Below are 19,647 nucleotides of genomic sequence, written 5' to 3'. Positions count from 1 at the left end.
AATAAGGAAGATTTCAAATCAGTAATTCAAGTTTTCACCCTAAGAAGCTAGAAAGAGAAGAGAAAATTAAACCCAAAGTAAGCATAAGGATGAAAATAATAAACAGAGATCAATGAAATAGAAAATTCACAGAGAGAGAGAAAACCAATAAAACCAAATAAAACCAATAAAGTGGAGGACTTACATTACCTGATTTAGAGACTTCTATAAAGCTATAATAATTAAGACAGTGTGGTATTGGTAGAGGGACAAACATACAGATCAATGGTTCAAAATAGAGAGTCTACAAGTAGACCTGAACATATATGGTCATTTGAATTTCTACAAAGTCATCAAGGTAATTCACTGGGGGAAAGGATAGCCTTTTCAACAAATGGTGTTGGAACAAATATTTACATAGAAAATAAGCAGACAAAAAAATCCTTGATTCTTATCTCACAATACAAAAATTAACTTAAAATGATCTTAGATCTAATTTAAGAGTTGAAACTATAAAAATTCTAGAAGAAAATGAGAAAAAATCCTTGTGATTTTTGAGCTAAGCAAAGATTTCTTAAGATACAAAAAGCACAAAGCATAAAGGAAAAAATGACAAATTGAACTTCATCAAAACTAAAAATGTTTGCTCCTCAAAATACACTTAAGAACATGAAAAGGCAAACCACGGGGGAGGAAGGAGAGACAGGCTGGTTGGACTGGGGCTGTGAGGGAGAAATACTTGCAAACATGTTTGATAAGAGAGTTTTATCCAAAATAATGAGGAACTTTTATAACTCTCTATTAAGATAAACAACCCAAAGAAATTGGGCAATTGTGAACAGATACTTCATCAAATATTAAAATGACTTAGAAGCACATGAAAAGATGCTAAACATCATTAGTCATTGAGGAAATGCAAATTAAATGACGTAGAATACACATCCGTTAGAACGGCTAATGTGTAAAAGATTGATACTACCCACCGGTATGCAGGGAGGGGACTAACTGCAAAGGCACACAGGGCACTTTGTAGAGTGATGGAAATATTCTACATCTTAATTGTGGTAGTGGCTATATAAGGCTACATATTTGTCAAAACGGAACTGTAACACTTAGGTGGATTTTTAAACCACACATTGTTCATCTCTTCATTCATCTAGTATTCTGTGGTTACCTCTACCGTGTACATGCTAAGAATTTGCTCTACTGGGCCACCCTTAGGTGAACGTTAGAGTTGAACCATCATGGATTTTATGGAGTTTATGGCATCAAAACGGGTAATCGCCGCTGCGTAAACATTCAGCTGGAAGGGTGCCCAGGAAGAGATTTAGAAGAGTTTGGGAAATGGACATTTATGGAAGAGCTTCAAGGCAAGACATATATTTTGAGAAATGCAACAGGCTGTCTATTTCACTAAGAACCTGTTACTATTGTCCCTTAGAGTGGCTTGTGTCAGGACTGAGTCTGTAACCCTCTCAATGAAAACATCCTGAGACAATTTATAATATTCTTGGTACTAAATTTTTCACTCTCCACATTGTAAATCAATGAATCTTTTGAGTAGTTGCTTCATCTTCCCAGTGAGAAAACTGAGGCTCAAAGAAAGTAAGTGCCCAGAGTCAGTGCAGAGAAGCAGCAGGACAGGAACCTAAGTCCTTTTTACTAATTTCATGCCCGAGACTTGGCAGAATTTCTACCCAACTTGTTTGTCTATTTTCAGGCTTGAAGAATGGAATGTGAAAGTAGATTCTCTATTCTTAAAGAAATAGCTATGTTATAGTAAAACTTCTAGGTTCTCTTATAACCACAACTTCGTACTCTGGTGAAATATATGAGTTGAGGTTCTTTATAGAGGCAGAAATTGCAGAGATTTTTCTGTCAAAGTCCCTATCCCCAAAACAATGGACTGTCATTGGGGTGTGGGGAGGGGGGAATGGGAGGTCCTCTGACCTTGAGGCAGCTGCCATGGTCCAGCTCAAGTATCAACCAGAGCAGCTGCCAACTTAATCCACCAGATAGGAAGACATTTCTCTGGAAATCCCTGTTCCCTGAACAACTCCCATTAAACAGTTTGGACAAATTCTTCCACACAAGGCCATTAAGCCTCATTAAGGGAGGGAGGAAGGGGAATAGGGAGGGTCTTTCATTATTGCTGCTCCCACTTCTGGAAAAATCTAACTACCACATATATTCCCAATAAAATACTCAATCGTCCATGACTGTGGGTGGTGGGAATGATCGTTGCCTGAACACCCAGGAGTAATTTGCATGTAAGTTGTATAAGAAGAGGAAAGACAATGGAGGGAAGCTGACTGGACCCAGAAATGGCTGCAACAAGGCATGCCCAGGAGATGAGGCTCACAGAGACGGCTTTCCAAGGGCAGCCGACCTGCCTTCTTCCCACCTTATTACTGCCCTCTCCTCTAAGATTGACTAGGATGTGATGTCACCTTTTCAAAATAAATGTAAAAATTAATACATGAAGTAGATCAAATGTTATTTCCCCCAAACTCTCTTTGCGTTGACTGAGCCTACAGCAGGTATGGCCTAGAAAGGTGGAAACTTAGAGGGCAAGTTTGCAGCTAAAGACCAGTTCATGTCCAGGGGCTTTCACGGGGTTTTCTGGGAGAAATAGGATGTTACAGGATTCAAAGTGCCTCCTGCAGAAGTCTCTCTCCTATGGGATTCAGTTTTGCCACAAGGCTAAACCCCAAACTTGTTGAGAAATTTATCTTTTCAAGAATGAGGGCCGGGAAGGCAACAGTGATCCTCTCATCTAACAAAAAGCAGAATCCCAGTTTGCCACTAGTGGAGACTGCTGATGTCTGGTTTTTGCCATGACCAGTTTCTAACACATAATCTGCCTATGTGATTAGGTGAAGAGAGAAGGTACGGGATAAAGTGGAGATTGTATGATATCAGAAATCACAGGCAGCAGAGGCAAGGGCAGCTTTCATTGTGTGAATGGCTGTGAAGAAAGCACCTGGAAATGGAACATTTGCCTTCTTAAAAATCTGAAGGTGACTGAAGTGAGTTTACAGATCAGTAGGTGAGGCTGAGATGCTTGAGGTTCTCAGGCAACCTTATTCCCTGACACATAGTAAAGAGAGGTAAGACCACCTGGGAACCAATGAGAACTTTTGTATCACATCCTAAATGTCCAGGGAAAGATTAATGATAAAGTGTGAAATTCCAATAAGGTAACCTTGCATTGGACAAATATTAATCTAGTGAGTTGGGTTCTGAGGTGGTGAAAGTAAAGCAGGTCTGCAAAAAACTCAGAGTCTAGGAATCTGGTACTATGGTGAGGTCTCTATTGATCTGTCCATATTTGCAACAGTGAATGCCAATCACCCTACTGCAGAGTGCTTACATGTGTCTCACCTTTATCTTAGCAGACAGGCATGTGAATGTTGGGGTACATGACGTGGGCTCAGTGGATGGCAGACAAGAAGCATGACTCTCCCCCTGCAGCCTCAGAGAAGCATTACAAGAATATACAGCAACAAAGCCCAAAACCTAAATTCTCAGAATGTAAACTGAACTCTTCAATTATTCAGATCCACAGTTATTCAGGATATTCCCATAAAATATGAGTTTTCTCTCTCCCCCATTTGCCCCACTGAGTCCATGGCCAATGCTTCCACCCACTACTCTTCACCACAAATAATGAGCAGACTATAAGGACACTAGAAACATTCTAGGGTACACATGTTTCTGGCTGAGTGTTAGACACTGGGTCAGATCCGATTCACCCATAGTTACGGACATGACAGGGACCCATGGAGATCCTACTGTCATTGCTGAACAGACAGCTAATGAGGCAGAAAGGAACTATGATGGGAGCTTCCAGAAGGGTCAATGTCAACCCAGGAAAAAGTCAATGAGCCAGAAATAGCTGAGGACTTTCAGCACCAGTCACTCTGAATCGCTTCTGAGCTACAGGCTCAGGGAGCTGGGCCTCAGGTCCAACAGGGTCATTTACTCAAAAGTACATGAGGTTTGAATCTTTAAATATTATTAAAATGATAATCTTCAAAAGGCTGCTAAAGGATAAGATGTCAGTTCTTATGCAAGTCTTATAATAGTAGTTAAGAAAAGCCTTGGCTCTGAGAAAGGTATCTCAAAGGCCGTTGGCTTTATGACTTTTCTTTGGTTCTCATTCTTTATGTCTGGTGGATGAACGTTGATCTTCCTGCTTTTTATTCATTCAGATCTCACCCGGCTGAAATCCCCTCGATGCTGCTGCACACACAATACCTTTCTCTCCGAGATCTCCTCTCTCACGTAAGACTGTAGCGTCTGAGGATTCAAAGAGAACTGAGAAGTCACCCGGCCCACCTGCCCACCAGCTCAAGAATTGCCTGTGGATCTTTGACAGGAGTCATCTGGCCACATCCTGGGTGCCGCTGGTGTGAGCCAATGAAGTGTAGCTACTTAATCTATGGAAACCCTATATATTCCTGAACTAGTCCTTTGCTGGGCCTCCCTCTACTTGAAGAGCAGTGAATCCTCACAGCACTTTTGCGACTGGCCTCCCCTCATGGCTGTTTTAGAGGGTCCACTCTTACTGGATGACTGAATAATTGCCCACTGAGTCAGGATTCCCCTCCATGCAGGATTAGATAACGGAGCAATTCTCCTCAGGAAGGCATCTTGAGGTGATTGCATTGTAGGGAGCTTGAAGCCATGAGTATTATCTAGAACTTGGTTCTTGCTTGATGACTGAGCCTGAGAGTTGGGGAGAAATTTATCTCTGAGCCTATAGAGTAGGAACATTATGGAAGAAACTGCATGAGATGTTAGTTAAGGGAAAAGAAAATATATCCTACCCATTAAAGTAAAAATCAAGCACTGAATCTGACGCCAGATGTAGTGAAGTATAAGAAAAGCCAAAAGTGCTAGGCAGATTGCTAACTCCTGTGAGAAAACAAGAAGAGAGCTTCACTGATATTATCACAAATAATATTCTTCATCACCATTTAGATGGATTTTGCATTTGGGCTTGGAGCCCTATTACATGCTCCTTTTATGGGGTTTTGCACCATTGTTTTCAGAAAACAGTTCCTCCTGACTCAACTTCTACTAAATATGCAAGAAATCCAATTAACTTTCTAGAAATAAAGTTCCCATAAATTTTCTAGAAAACTTTACTCTCCATTTTTTAACCAAAAAACTACCTCAAAATGTTTCCTCACACCAATTATTTTTGTCATTTTCATTTATGAAAATAAATATGACACAAAAGCATGTTACTTTCAGTTTTCCCAGAATAATTTCCCTTTGTTACCTCATGAAATTAAGGTTCACTTGAGCAGATACAGTCAAGATAGTAACTTCCTGATTTTTCAAAAATGCCACTTGTTGTTTATAATCACCTATGACCCAGGAGCACAGAACCAGGGAATATTTCTTTGACATCCCATGTCTGGGCAACACTCACATCCACACATCATTTAAGAATGTTCATGAATGTGGAGCAACCATGAGCATTCTTCCTTGTGAAGAAATTATAGAATATTTCTTCTAGGGACTCTTTGAGCCATGCAAACATCTAACCCATTGTAGGAAAAAGACATGGCCTTCAAAGTACATTATAAAAAGGAAGAAAAAAAAAAGTATTAAGTGACCCTTAAAAAAACTTCAATGTAGGAAAACCTGTGCTTTTCTGCTCCCAGCAGCACATGTTTAGGAAGCGCTGGTTTAATCAAGCCAAGACGGTCTTTTTCTAGCCAGAGCCAGGGCACTCCCAGAATCCATGAATCAATTAGAGGTTATTTTTCAGAGCGGACTTAGAACTTAGTTCAAACGTGCTCCTTCACGGTTGCTGGGAATGACACAAAAGCAGGGGATTAGTCTTTGGAAGCCCAGCGAGGACACAGAAAAGGCTGAGCAAGGGTAAGTGGCCGTGGCGAACGGGAACCTGGGCCAGCAGCCAGGCACCACAGACAAAGCAGCTTTCAACTGCATGCGTCAGGGCCAGGCATGCTTGTACCCCCTCCCCCGGGAAGCCAGGTGTGGGGCCACCACGTATGGCTAGAGTGAAATCAATCTCTTTTCTTTTTTGTTTTACCAGCCTCAAAAAAAACAAGCCTAAATTGGAGGATGAGTTGTTTCTGTGATTTTCCCACAGCCAGGCTTTCTTTCTGCCCCCTGGGAAACCCTTCTTTCTTGCTGTGACCCCAGCAGGATGCTAGGTGGCATGGGGGAGCATTCCGACACAAGAGCATCAACACTAACCTGAGAAGTAGCTGCAGGTGAACTAGTTTCCTTACCACTCACTGCTGCCCTCTCACTGGCTGCAGCTTCTGCCACTTCTGCCTTCTGCACATTCGAATCCTCAGAACCAGGAGGCCCTATGTGTCCCAGACCTTCGCTCCCTGGGGTGGGAGGTGGGTTGGTGGTGGCTTTCCGGGTTTGGCCTTTATACCAACTAGGGTAAAACAAGGGATCCGCAGTGTCCGTTGCTGCAGGGACTGGAGTTTCAGACTCTGTGGTCTGCTGAGAGCCAGTGGGCACAACCTCCCCCTTAACGGGACAGATACATTCAAAAGTAAAAAAAGAGGAAGAAGAAGAAGAAGAAAAAGCAATCGGTTTTAGTTCCCTTTGGGTTTGAAACCTGTGAGCTCTCTGTGCAGTGCTGATTAGCGCATGTCTAGTTCATCCCGCCCTCTGCAAGCGCTCAGGGAAGGAGAGCTGCCAGTGCCCCTCTGTCTGGGCACCTTCATGTGCCCCCTCTTCTTTTCTGCACTCGTCCTTCATTAGATGGTAGCCTGGACAGACAGACAGCACATGCCTCAAATGAAGGTTGCTTATAAAATATCCGATATAGGAGAAAGGTCAATCTGTGGGCCAAGATTAATATTTTGACATTCCAGGTGAGCTCCCCAAACCTCTTTCCTAAAATCTCAAATTGATCTTACTGGTCAAATCCAACTCTCATTTAGTTACCACACCTCTTTCAAACTCCGTGCAATTAGTATACCCAGAATTTCAAGAATCTGGAACCATAAATAGTATTTCACCCTGGTTTCCTATGGAGACCAAGCACAGAATATAATTCTATAATTCAGAGTTTCCCCTCAGAGGTTTTGTTTCGATAAACAATTTGAACCCACTTTGAAAGCAGGTGCAAAACCAGGGCACCTTTTTGATGAATCTACATTGCCCACAAACTCCACAGGTCGAGGAGGTGTCACGAAGTCGGCATAAAGGCTTGAAAACTGGACAGTGACATCTTAGAAACTAAGGGTCAGCCAATCAGATACGGAATTTGGGATGAGTTATCTCCTAGGAAATTTCTACAAAAATTCTGTTAACACATAATCTCATCAAATGACAGATACATAGAAAATTCGACGTCATTTGTTTGCCCACTTAATGAAAAATATAGTTGTATGTCAGGGTCAGCGATAAGGACATTAACTAGTATGACTTCTCTATTTATTTCCTTTATTATCTGCAGAAAATTCAAAGTGCTGAATTTTTATTTCTCACCCCAGATTAGTTCTCACCCTGTACCTCTTATCTGTTTTCAGAGCAGACCCAATCTTCATGACATTGGCTCTCTATGAACGAACATGTTACACACATACCCCTCTCCCCTGCACACAAAATTTCCAAACATTGCCTCAGATTCGAAGGCAGTATTGGTGGGAAAATTGTGTTAAACTCGGTCTCACCAACCAATTATAACAACACCAAACCTGTTGAATCACCTAGAGGAACTTCCCGCCTGACATTGTGACTGCCCTGAATTCTTTTGTCTTCCACATACAAATGTCTAACCTATAGCTACCCTCTTCTTAAGGCAGAATACATCATTTAGGCTATTCAGCAAGGAGGCACACCTGTGCGTCCTGTAGGAGGGGATTGGTGAGTGGTTACCTGTGTCACTGGGGCATCTGCAGCGGGAGGCAGGGCTGGAGGTAGCTCTGGAGAGGAAACCGGAAGTGCCCCTGGGGCAGCCTGGAGCTCTGAGGCCAACTGAGAGGGCTCCAAGGCTTTCTCCAGGCTTTCATCTTCTCCTGACGACTCTGTTCGAACGTTTTCTACCTCTTCCACTTCTACTTCCTCCCCTTCTGCTTCCCCTCCTTCTCCTTCTCCTTCTTCTCCCTCTTCTTCATCTTCATCTTCTGGTAAGGTAATGTATTTTTAAAAATCATTATAATTACCACTGCAGCTATGAAATCAATTAATGGCCAGTACTTACAGTGAGATTAAGGTCAGGGCTAGGGAAATCTTCTCCATCAGACTCGGGACTATGGCCCAACTATGCCACATTCTAGTTAAATGTGGGCTGGGTTTGTCACTTACTTATCTGTGTCAGATTAAACGGAAATGCAACTCTTCCCTTTCTCAGAAAACATACAAAACCCTGTCTTGTTTTAATATCTTATTTCCTCTGTTCAGTGAATGCTGACTTTTGCCATAGTTAATGCCATGAATCTTCCTAACACATTGATCTTAATATTCCCTCAGGAAATATTAAGGAGAGACAATATTAAGTAATTTTTTAAAAGAGATTCATCCTGGATACTTGCTTCTAAAGTTATATCTGTACACACTGATACAGCTTCATGGTCATTAGTGGTCTAGCCAAGGAGTCTTGTCATCTAAATAGGCTAGGATGAATCAAGACAATCACAGTTTTGGTCAGTTCCAAGGTTATTTTCCTCTTTTCAATTATTTTATGAGGACAGATTTTCAAAAGGGTGATCTCTGGACCAAATGGTAGAGATGCATTTATAACTCACGAAATACAGGTGGTCACAGAGAGCCCGTTTTGTTTCCAGGTGTGACTGTTCTGTGACTCATCACTATTCTTGCCCTCTGAAGTCTAGTTAAGTGGATGAGCTACAATATCTATCCAAATGTCTTCTTACATTTTTCTTTATCTCATCCTCAACCTTGCGTTTGATGACACTTCACGTCATTGTGGTTAATGCCTTGTGTAGGGTTGATGTTGAGACATCATTATCACCATCAATTATTAAGTATTTGACTACTCAGAATCAAATGCCCAATAATGGCATTATAATAGGCACTTTGCTGTGCAAAGCTAGCTAAACACTGTCAACCAACTATATGAGTCTGTAATGAAATAGAGTTTCACATTGGATTATGATCCTTGTGTAATTGTCAACATCCATTCTGGAGGTGATTCTGAATCCCCTTTTTCTCCTGCTGAGCCCAGCTGCAGCTCTCACACACCTGCAACTTTGGCCCAATGGTCACAAGAAAAACAAACCTCTGTAAAAATCAATTTCGCGGATGATTTTTTCTTCTCTATTGAGGTTGACTGTGAAGTGGTTCATGTTCTCATAACCATGTTCTATTTTCTCCATCTGAAATGCCTTCGATGCTTCAGAAATTCTGCAACAAAGACAAGTTGCCACTTTCTGTCACTGTCTAATGTTTGATAGCCTTGGGTAAAAATGAAAAGTATGCATTTTTCCATAAAATGAAAATTACTTACTTTTGTAACAGGGTTTTGGCATTCTGCGAAAGCAAACAAAAGACAGACCTACTTAAATTCTTTTCATCAAAGACTTAATTCTTTCCTCTGCTGACTCTGAAAATCTCAGAGTATAGTTTCTAAAGGCTGTGAATAACTGCTGTTTTATACCAGAACCCTCTTATGTTTAAGTGATATCATGGTCCCTTAAATATATGCTTATGAAGTTGTTTAAACAGATGGAGACATGAACACATAATGAGCTTGTATTTTACTTGGTAAAATAAATCAAAATGAGATGTACATAAAATAACAAAAATATGATAACACCCACTTCTCCAGCACCCAGCTTCTTGGTTCATTCCGTTAGGTACCGAAAGGATACTTACCTGCAGAAACACTGCCATTTCTGGCTCATCCATGAACTGGATTCCAGATTCAACCAACTTCGACACGTTTTCCAAATGATCAGAATACTTTTTGATCAGAGCGCGGACATGTTCCAGTTTCTCCTCTTGGGTTCGGGTAATGACTTGGGTCATCTCATTTTTCCTCTCCTCCAGAATGCCATACAGGTAATCAAACTTCTCACAAAGTTCCTGTTTCTGTTTTCTGCAGCATTCCTGTTAGTTGGGTTAGCTCATGTTAGAAAGTGTTTGAAAGAGTGTCTATTTGGAGATATCACCTGGATGTTTTGGGAGATAAGAAAATTTACTCATATGGAGTATTTTTTTCTTTTCCTTGAAGCTGTCCTTTAGACGTAGATTCCCATTGTGTTGATGCTTTGAAAATCTCGTATTTATCAAATCTGATACATAGACATGCCAAAATCAAACAAACTGGCTAAATGGATCAATGATTTTTCACTATGTTCTTTATAAATGGAGAATTTCACAGAAATTAAGACAGATTTTTTTTTAAATTATATATTTGTTAAATAGCTTATAGACTTTTATTTTGCCTTAGGGTGAGTGTGCATATATGTATGTGTGTGTAAGGAAAACATGATATTTCCTAGTTTGTACCTTTCAGTCTCTCTGTTCCACCTACATTACTCCTGTCCTAGTTTCAGTCCTCCCATGGAGGTTCTGAGGCTTCCCACTGGCCTCTGCATCTGGAATTTACTTCAAGCAAACCCATACACTACAGCCAAATTCATTTTCCTGGAGTACATTTCCCTGGGGTATAGTGCTTTTTCTCTGACTACTCTTTGCCCAAAGAATAATATTTAAACTTCATAACTGACTTTCCAACTTCTCCATGACCTGGTTCCAGCTTTCCTTTGTAATACTGTACTATTCTTCATCACATACCCTGTGTCCAGCAAAAACAAACACTCACTTTCTTTGCTCACCATTTCCCCTCTGTTTAGAATGTTCTTCCCCAATTCACAGCTGCAACTCTAAGTAATCTTAAAGACATTGTTGGAATACCACTTCTTCCGTAAAATGTTCTTTAATCTCTGACTGAATGCCACCTTTTAGTTCTTCTGAAATCCCATAATAGTTACCACCAGTGGCATACACCTGTATCCATCTAGTCCTCTATTTATCCAATATTATCTAAGACAGGGAAATACTGGATTTGGTCTTTGATTCCCTGAGAGGAAGTCTGTATGGGAAATCAGACTTGTGTTTTTGCATTGTGTGGCTGAAGCATCTCCAGTACAATTTACCTTCCTTTTCTCTGAGTCCATGTTTAAATCATAATTAACTTTCCAGTTGGTCTGGTCATTGGTCTTTTGGTTTTTCAAGCTCCAGTAAGCTTGGTGTGTATATATATGCCAACTTCCTTGGACCTGACCATCTCTGCGCCCAGGACCTTTCCAGCTGAGAACAGGCTTTGAGACACAATGATCCAACATAGCTCTCCTGTCCAGTGGAGGCTTCTTGGGAATCCAGCCAATTTATCTGACATCTCTGACCTTTGTGACCCTTATTATGTGTTCTTTCATTTTAGTAAACTCTGGTTTATTTGGTGTCAAGTGTCACTTCATTCCTATGCGAGAGTTTCTTAAATATCTAAAGTATACTCTCTTTAAGGATAGAATCTGGGTCTACCTAGGACATATACCACTTTGGACAACAGATGTTCAGTATATATCTGTTGAAAAGATATACAAAACTGTGTATCATTTCCCCAATTTCTCTACTGTTCTTAGAGTAAGGAGAAAGATGGATAACCTAAACCAAATTGTTCATTATGAAGATACTCCACAAACGTGCAGGAAATACACCCCTCAATCCACTGCCTCCCTTGGAACACAGTCAATCCTCATCATATTTTCTGACCAATAATAATGCATGAAGGAGATCCAATGATTCTAATCATTTTAGTAGTAATTACCAGTTAATGCTACCATCCACGTATCTGTTCATTCATTTAGCAATCAACACTTAGGCGTATCATTTGTGTCAAGCACTGGGCAAGGTTCTGGGAACCCAACAATAAACTAAAACATAATTCTTGTTCTCAAGGAGCTTAGGTTCACTCGATTAGAAAGACTATGGACCAACAATATAATAGCAACCCAGTAGGCTGAATAATTGAAATATGTTAGAGATTTATACCAGGTTTTATAGAAGCATACGGGTGGGGGAAATTCAAGGGGAGGAAGGGTGGATGGCTCAGGAAAAACTTCCTGGTGGAGGTGATGCCCAGCTTTGGCCATAAAGGATGAGCAGGAGAAGAGGAAGTGTGAAGAGGTGATGAAAATGTGCGGAGCCTTGACACTTGTCAAGGTAACAGGACAAGGGCCCACAAAGCATGTCTAGACATGGAAATCACTGGGCTTGCCAAATTTGCATCCATTTCCAGCCCTTTAGCTTGAGATTTGGATGCTCACGAGGCCTCAGAGCTGAAGCCTGTTAGTAGCTTCCCAAACTGTCTTTCACTGTATTGCTTTCTCTTTTAAGCTCACAGGAAACCTTGTGCCCATTGCATTCCTGAAATACGCCTCTTTGATGATCAGAAGCTCTCCTGTTAACTGCAAACATATGATGATTTCTAGCTTATTTTTCTAAAAGAAATTGTGCGCTTGAAACATGTATAACAAATAGTAAGATGTGATACTGGTAGAATATTTTTATTTCTTGAAAGTTTTCTTCTGTGTGATTTAATATGTATGAGAACCTTCAAATTCACAAGACCCAAATTATTTATAATGAGACTGATGCTAAGTCTAATGTGTCATGGCTAGTGTTTTATTTAGTGGTCTAAATGAAATAACCACTTTATTTTTACATTATTTTCAATTACAAGTGTATTTTGTTTTCACTCAGGTTTTCTAATAATTTTTACTCTATTAATTTTAATAAAATTACTCTAATTTTAATAGCAACTATTACTTATAGTGTAGGAAATGCTACCCAATGCACAGTTGATGCTTGATGATGATGATTATTATAAGACTACATGCTGTATAAAACCCTTATAATATTACCTGACACATTATGGGTACTATATCAGTGCTTATTAAATTTAGATCCAATTATCCTTAATTTGAATTATTCAGTTGTGGAATTTTGAAGTTGCAGGGAATGTCAGAAATAACCTGCTCCAAAGCAATCATTTCGTTCACGTGGAAACTGAAGCCCAGCAGACTTAAATCATTTTCTCAAGCCATTCTGCCATTTATTGTCGGTTCCGGCCTAGAGCCAAGGGTTTTGAACTCCTGGGTCGCAACTACTCCTACCACACCCTGCTGTGAGATACTTGAAAGTAATTTGAAAAAAAATTTATGTGAACTACTGTGAACCAAATATATGCCTTAACAAATCAACTCTGCAGCAAGTAGGCTTTTAAAGAAACCTCAAATCATTTCAGAATTATATTCATTAGTTCATTCCTTCAGCGAAATGCACTAATTACTATGTACCAGGCATTAGAAGATCTAAAAACCTGCCATAATTTTTCCAGTGTTCATGAGAAGGGTAGAAAAATTATTATATTTTCTAACAAAAAAAAACTTAACTTCTTTTTTTCTCTTACTTAATGTGCCTTTAGTATAATTCTATGCAAAATATGGTAAGAGTCAGACAAATCTGTTTCTGAACTAGGAAAAATATGCTTCTTTCTTGGAATTCGTACTTACAGACTTTTAGAAACAAACATAAGATGTTCACGTTAACCTAATGTCAGATTCAAATGAGAAATACTCCATGAAATTAAAATTCTTCTATTTTTTTCATACTCTCTGAGGTAGAAGCTATGCATGAGAGACTAAGCTGGGCGCCCTTTCATCGTTCTGCACTACGAGACCTTCAAGTGCTATGAAAGTCAGTTAACAACAAACACCTCAGCTTATCGACTCACCCTCTGAGGTAATTAGGGAACAGGTATATGCTGTGAAAGAAAAATATGCTCTTAGAAGCCAGCTTGCTAGTGATAGTGATTATTCTGAATTTCAGTACCTACTGTGCCTTTGTAAATATGGACCTGAAATGCTTTCAACAGTGACTTTCTAGTAACCTGAGAAATGGAATGGGAAAAATGCGGACTTCTGCATCATCAAAATGTCTGCAGGTAACATACTTTAAAGGATAATTGTTACCTGCAAAAGCATGATAGCAACCATCTTTATCTCTTCTCCACAAAAACTTCCTCACCTCAAAGATTTCTTTTTGCTTTTAACATTCTTTTTCACTTATTGCAGTTAAAAGCGTTGGTTAAAAAAAAAAAAAGACTTCAGTAAGAATTCTTGGCTGTGTATCTTCTCCCTACCCCCACTTCTCTGGATAGTAATTGAATCAAGATATATACTTTTTGGACTTTGAAGTTTATTTTTCAAATATTTTCCATTTTCTTCCTTTTGATATCTCCAGTTCTTATTTCCTGTGTGTGTGTATGTGTGTGTGTGTGTGTGTGTGTATACCCATGTGCACCTGTGTGAGCGTGTTTAGCAATTGAAGTGATTTCCATCATAAATGCACTGGGTATTGGCTCTAAGCATATTCTGATGCGTAGCCTCCACTGCAACATGACGTATGTCCTAGGTCTGCCAGGACAGTTGGAAGAACAAAATAAAAGTTGTCTGTAGTCCTTGAATGAAAACAAGATTCATCCCATCTCTAAGGTGAACCCAGTAGGGATGCAATATACCAAAAAGGGTGATTTTATAAAGGGAAAACTACGCTGTCCATATTAAAATTGTGAAATAATAACAGGTGGGATATCTGTTTCCAACCAATGTCATAATATCTGGCTAAAAAGGAAAAAATGCAAGTAATCATTTGACCATTTCCTTTGAAGTGACTAGGTAATCTTTAATATTTATCTAAAACCCATTGTTTAGCTGTTGCTTTCATAGAAATGTTAAAACTGACACACTCTAATTTTTAGCCTCCTTTATAGTTTAGTAGCGATAAGATACAAGATATGCAGCTGCAAAGAGAAGTGTTCCATGGAAAAAATCAACAGCAGAAAATCTTTTACTAAAGAGTATAGAGCCTGCCATTCAAAGTACCATCATTCCATTGTTTTTAATGGCCAGACTTTCAGTGGCTCACTTTCTCCCCAAGCACTTGTTACTCTCCGAAATGATCTTGTCATTTATTGGTTTTATTGTCTAACTTCCCTCCTAGAACAAAACTTTCCTGAGAGCAGGAACCTTTTCTGTTTAGTTCATCACTACTTCCCAGAATTATGTGTGCAGAATATGGCACAGCGTGCACACATGAGAAAGATGGTCTGAATGACTGAGTGAATGAATGAAATATGACTTGTATCTAGGGATATTCAGTCTTCAAAAGTTTCTGTGTTCCCAGAAAATAGATATGTAAGTAGGTACTCCAAGCCTCTGCTTCATTCAGTACTCAAAAGAAAACAGCAAAAACAGCTGTGCAACCGTAGGGAGGCCACTCAGCCTCAGGACAGTTTTCTTATTTGTACAATAAGGGATGGGATTGGGTGATGGCCAAAGTCCCTTCTGACTCTACAGTTCCAAGACTCTGTGACTTGAGGGAAATGTAGAGATATTTCAGAGTCTTCAGGCTATAAAATGTCTCTTTCCACTCCTGGCAAATTTCAGAGTGGTCATCTCCAGCATGAAAACATAAATTATACGTCCTGGCCCTGCAACGCCAGTCCCAGCTTGGGAATGTGCCAGGGCTATGACAGGAAAACCTAAGACAATTGGAACTGCTGCTCTTACCATGTAAGGAACATGCCTCTGTGACCAAAATAGAGCTGAAGATAAGCTCTTCGCCCCACCACTTGTCACTGAGCAACTGTGGCTCTAGCCGGCTCATTCACATACCCACCACATTCCCCCACCACTCGTCGACACCCACTCTTGTTCGGTGCTACGGCTCTGGGTTTGGGAGTGCACACTCGGCTTCATTTGAAATACAGTACTTCAGAATTCCCTTCATTAAGCCCAACAGGGTTTTCTCTCCCCACCACCCCCAAAAGAAGGGGGGCAGGAAAGCAGACAGCAGGTTAATAACACTAAAGGAAGAACTACATTCAGATAAGAAGATTTTCCTGAGGAAATCAGCCAACCCTTTGCTCGTAAAGCCTTAATTCCTAGCACTTGGGAGAAGTCCCATGAGGGCAGACCAGGACGAGAAGCTGGGTCTCTGCCGGGCTACACTAGAGGCGACAAATGAGAATGACATGTTCCTTCCAGGCACAGGAGCTGGAGTTCAGCCCCTCTCCTGTCAGTGGGGTGGCTTGTGCAGTGCTCAGCAAAGCAACGCTACCGAGCGGCCGTGGGGCTTGGAACTCCCAAATTCATGCTGTTTTCCATTGTATCATGTTGCCATATGCTTCATGTTAGAAGAACAATTATGTTCTAATTTATGGGATCTCTAAAGCTTGCTCCTGGGGTGTCTGTTCAGACCATTTAGAAGCTTCTTGAGTAAACTTGGTAAAGCAGAGTCCTGCGAGTCTGTACTGACTTGAGCCCTCTGGTTCAGTGAAAGCCACAAGAGCATGGTGTTGTTTGACTTGCTCCTGTCTGCAGTGGAGAGTCAACGTGTTTCCCAGAAGAGCCTTAGCCTCCCTTGTACCAATAGTTTAAGTACCTCCAAGACTCTTAGATCAAGAATAGGACTAATATCTTCTACCATTCATGTTCAGTTTTTCCATCTGAGGGGGGTTGCTTAGCCCCACATCATAATTGATCAAGACCCTGATAGTCTTATTCTGACACCATTTAAAAGATGTTCCCAGTGCTCCAGTGGTTCAAACAATTATTAGCATCGTTACAATAAGTGTGCTCTTTGCAAGCTGACTGTGAGAGTACCATGAGGTGACTTAATCAAGCCCCTGGCACGTGCCTCTTACCCCAACTTAGGCATCACAATAACACTGTGAAGAATGTATTATTAACTCCACTGTACCAGTGAGGAAGTTGAGGGACAAAGAACTTAAGTCATTTCCCAAGGTCATATAGTTAATGGCAGCTGAAATTCAAATTCTGAAACCTGATCTTTTAAGCATATGTTATATTGCCTTTAAAATGTCGCCTTAAACATTTTTGCATGCTTATTAAAATGATTCTTACTATATTTAGACTTCATACTTGTAACTGCATGGACAATGTCCCAAAAGCTGTTTGGGTAAAATTATTGTTTTGGAAGTACAATAGATTTGTTTTCATTGCAAAATCATTGGGGGATCTTATGAAAGTTGTCATTTTTCAGATAATGGAAATGCTCAAGATCAAATATTTATTATTCAACTTGTAGCTGTTTCCTTTAGACATGCATCCATACAAAACAGGATTATTTCTATGCCTGCCTGCCTGCCTGCCTGCCTCAGGAGGGCCCGTATTAATAGCCTACTCTCTTGGGTGTCCAGTGACATAGGATAAGTGCCCTTTGTAAAGACTGTAAGATGGAAGTTATGATTTCTAGGGATGAGGAAGGAAAGCCAAGCACATTTTTCTGGAAACAGAGAGCTCCCAAGGCAGGGTACTTGTCTACTCCAACCAGTAGCCCTCTTTCTGAGGCCCAGCCTGTCAGAACATTTCCTGGCCTGGAAAGGCAAGTGTAGCTCTAGACCATGCTGGGCTTGTCTAGAACAGTCTAGAAGGCCCTCCAACAACCTACAGTAGAGAGCTCTACAAATATCTCAGGCTGAGCCACATTCAGCCAGGAGTGCTAAAAAGACCGAAGGCTCCTTCACCCACCGTCAACCCTCAGCAATGAGAAAAAAATGCGGCTCCCCGTTTTGACACAGTTCAGACTGCCCTTTTGTGACTAAAGTCCTTCTCAAAGCCACTCTCAGAATCATTGTAAACTCACGTCAACCGCATACGTTATTTTTAAAGGATAACAAGGAGTTCACAGTGTGATTTAGCCTAAGCTCAACAGCTCTCCAGGGCTGGTCCTGGGCCGGGTGCCTGACTGGACCAGCCCTGCAAGACATTACATGATCAGGGACAAAATTAGAGATGTGCAAGGAATGGGCACTCCTACCAAAGGGCAGGTGTCAGGGCCCCAAGTGGGAAGAGGCGAGGTAATTAGGGAAGGATAGTGCCCACCCCGGGACTACTCCATTTCCTGTCCCTAAGGGGTTCTTCACCAATCAGAGGAGAGAATTCTTTAACAACAGCTCCCCACCCCTTGGCCAGGAGCCACCAATGGCGTCCCTGGAAAATGTTTGCAGGCAGGTGGTGAGCCAAGCCAGGAAGGAAAACAACCACCCCAGGGAGAATGGGAGAACAGGAACCCTGTGACCTGAACTCTGGGGCAGAATTCACCTGCTGTGCAAGGTAGGACCATTTCACTCTCAGTCAAGAACCTGCGGTGCTTCACGACACCTGCCTCGCAGGCTGGCAGCGCAAAGAGCCTCTGGTGTTTTGCCCACGGATATGGCCCTGCCTCAATGGAGATCACCTCGGGGATTACGGGTGCACCACGTGGCCATTTGCGGCAGTGTCTCTGGCCTCTGGCCTCTTCAAATGGAGGATATTTGCATCAGATAGGGATCAACAAATCAGAGACCCCCATGAGACTCTGAGCCAATACCTACATCTCCAGATGAGCCACCTAAACTGAGCTGAAAGAACTGTGCTTATCTGAGCCACATTCATTCGTTCTTTATCTTACTGGTTATTAAAAATGTCAGGCTCGCTTTAGAAAAATGTGAAATATGGGAATACATGAGGAAGGAGATCCACTGTTCACTGTTCTTGACCTTTTGGTTTCTGGCGTTTTCTCTCCCGATAAATGTATATGGAGGGTTATTTATGAATATATACATTCTATACTGTTTTTATTTCCTTAAGGCAAAATCTCAGGAGTGAAATAAATAGGTAAAAGGGATGGACACTTTTAAGACTCCTGCCAATTTACAGCTTCATCGGAAAGCCCTCCAGGGAACAATTATACTCCTCTCATAACCTGTGAAGATACTTGTAAAAGGGTGTCATGTTCGATGAATGTTGTGTCATGTTCGATGAATGTTTTTATCAGTAATAATAGAGGTAATAATCCTGACCTCCACTGCCAGGAAGTTCCTCCTGATATCTGCACTAAATCCCTTCTGCTGACTTAACTTCAAACCTGTTCCTTCTTGTCTTGTTCTCAGTGAAAGCAAAAACAGCTGCTTCCTATTGTGCCCCTGGCTGGCCTCCAGGAAGAGAACCAGTTGTCAAATCTTTCCTTGCCCTCTCGGTGTCCTCTGATGCTGGCTAAATAGAGCCTGAGTTGTTTGCTTAAGGCCAAATGTGACCCACAGAGCTTTTCTCCTGTTTAAGTTCTGTAGCCTCTATGTCTTGGACAGAGGTCTCTGATGAAGGCCTGACCAGAGATGAGTATAGAGATTACCTCACTCGCCCACAAGCAACATACTCCTATTTATACACTCAAGATTCAACATGGTACCACACTGGAGTGCTGATTCACGGCTTACTAAGTTGTATTTGGCCTTTACTGTAAATAAGCAAAAAGAAAAGAGTTTATATTGTTCATTTTGTAATCTCTTTGGGCTCTTCACCAAGAGAAAACTTTTCTTCTATAAATGGATCCCAGATTTAGGATCTCTTCAGGAATATGAGTATGGAGAAGAGAGGACGTGATTTTAATGATGCGTAAATCTAAAATGAGATGATTATGGCCAGTGTCTTGAAATCATCATCTAGGAGCCAGCCTTCGGCTTGTGATCGAATTTGCCTTTCTAATGATAACCTAATGAAAACAGGGCACTTACCAGGCACTCACCATATACTAGACACTGTGCTAGGCATTTTGCTTATGCTTATT

The 19,647-nt window shown here is 41.0% G+C and overlaps 1 protein-coding gene across 6 annotated transcripts in view; it reads right to left on the bottom strand.

The window, feature by feature from the left end:
• The window catches only part of TRIM55 (tripartite motif containing 55), a 41,965-nt gene that overhangs the window by 11,711 nt on the left and 10,607 nt on the right, over nucleotides 1-19,647 (bottom strand). For 2 of the 6 annotated variants that reach the window (XM_044390343.3, XM_044390340.3), the window contains 5 exons: nucleotides 9,826-10,059; nucleotides 9,458-9,480; nucleotides 9,230-9,354; nucleotides 7,867-8,114; nucleotides 6,220-6,507 (listed from right to left, as the gene is read on the bottom strand). In XM_044390343.3, coding sequence (XP_044246278.3) covers nucleotides 6,220-6,507; nucleotides 7,867-8,114; nucleotides 9,230-9,354; nucleotides 9,458-9,480; nucleotides 9,826-10,059 — 918 coding nt within the window. Of the gene's footprint in view, nucleotides 1-4,811; nucleotides 4,900-6,219; nucleotides 6,508-7,866; nucleotides 8,115-9,229; nucleotides 9,355-9,457; nucleotides 9,481-9,825; nucleotides 10,060-19,647 lie in introns of all 6 variants that reach the window. The other 4 variants (XM_048212645.2, XM_044390344.3, XM_044390342.3 and 1 more) reach the window with 3 other exon arrangements.

The sequence above is a fragment of the Ursus arctos genome, unplaced genomic scaffold (assembly GCF_023065955.2).
Source record: "Ursus arctos isolate Adak ecotype North America unplaced genomic scaffold, UrsArc2.0 scaffold_6, whole genome shotgun sequence".
Taxonomy (NCBI): Eukaryota; Metazoa; Chordata; class Mammalia; order Carnivora; family Ursidae; genus Ursus; species Ursus arctos.
The sequence above is the reverse complement of the archived record's forward strand: the minus strand, read 5'-3'. Positions and strand labels throughout refer to the sequence as shown.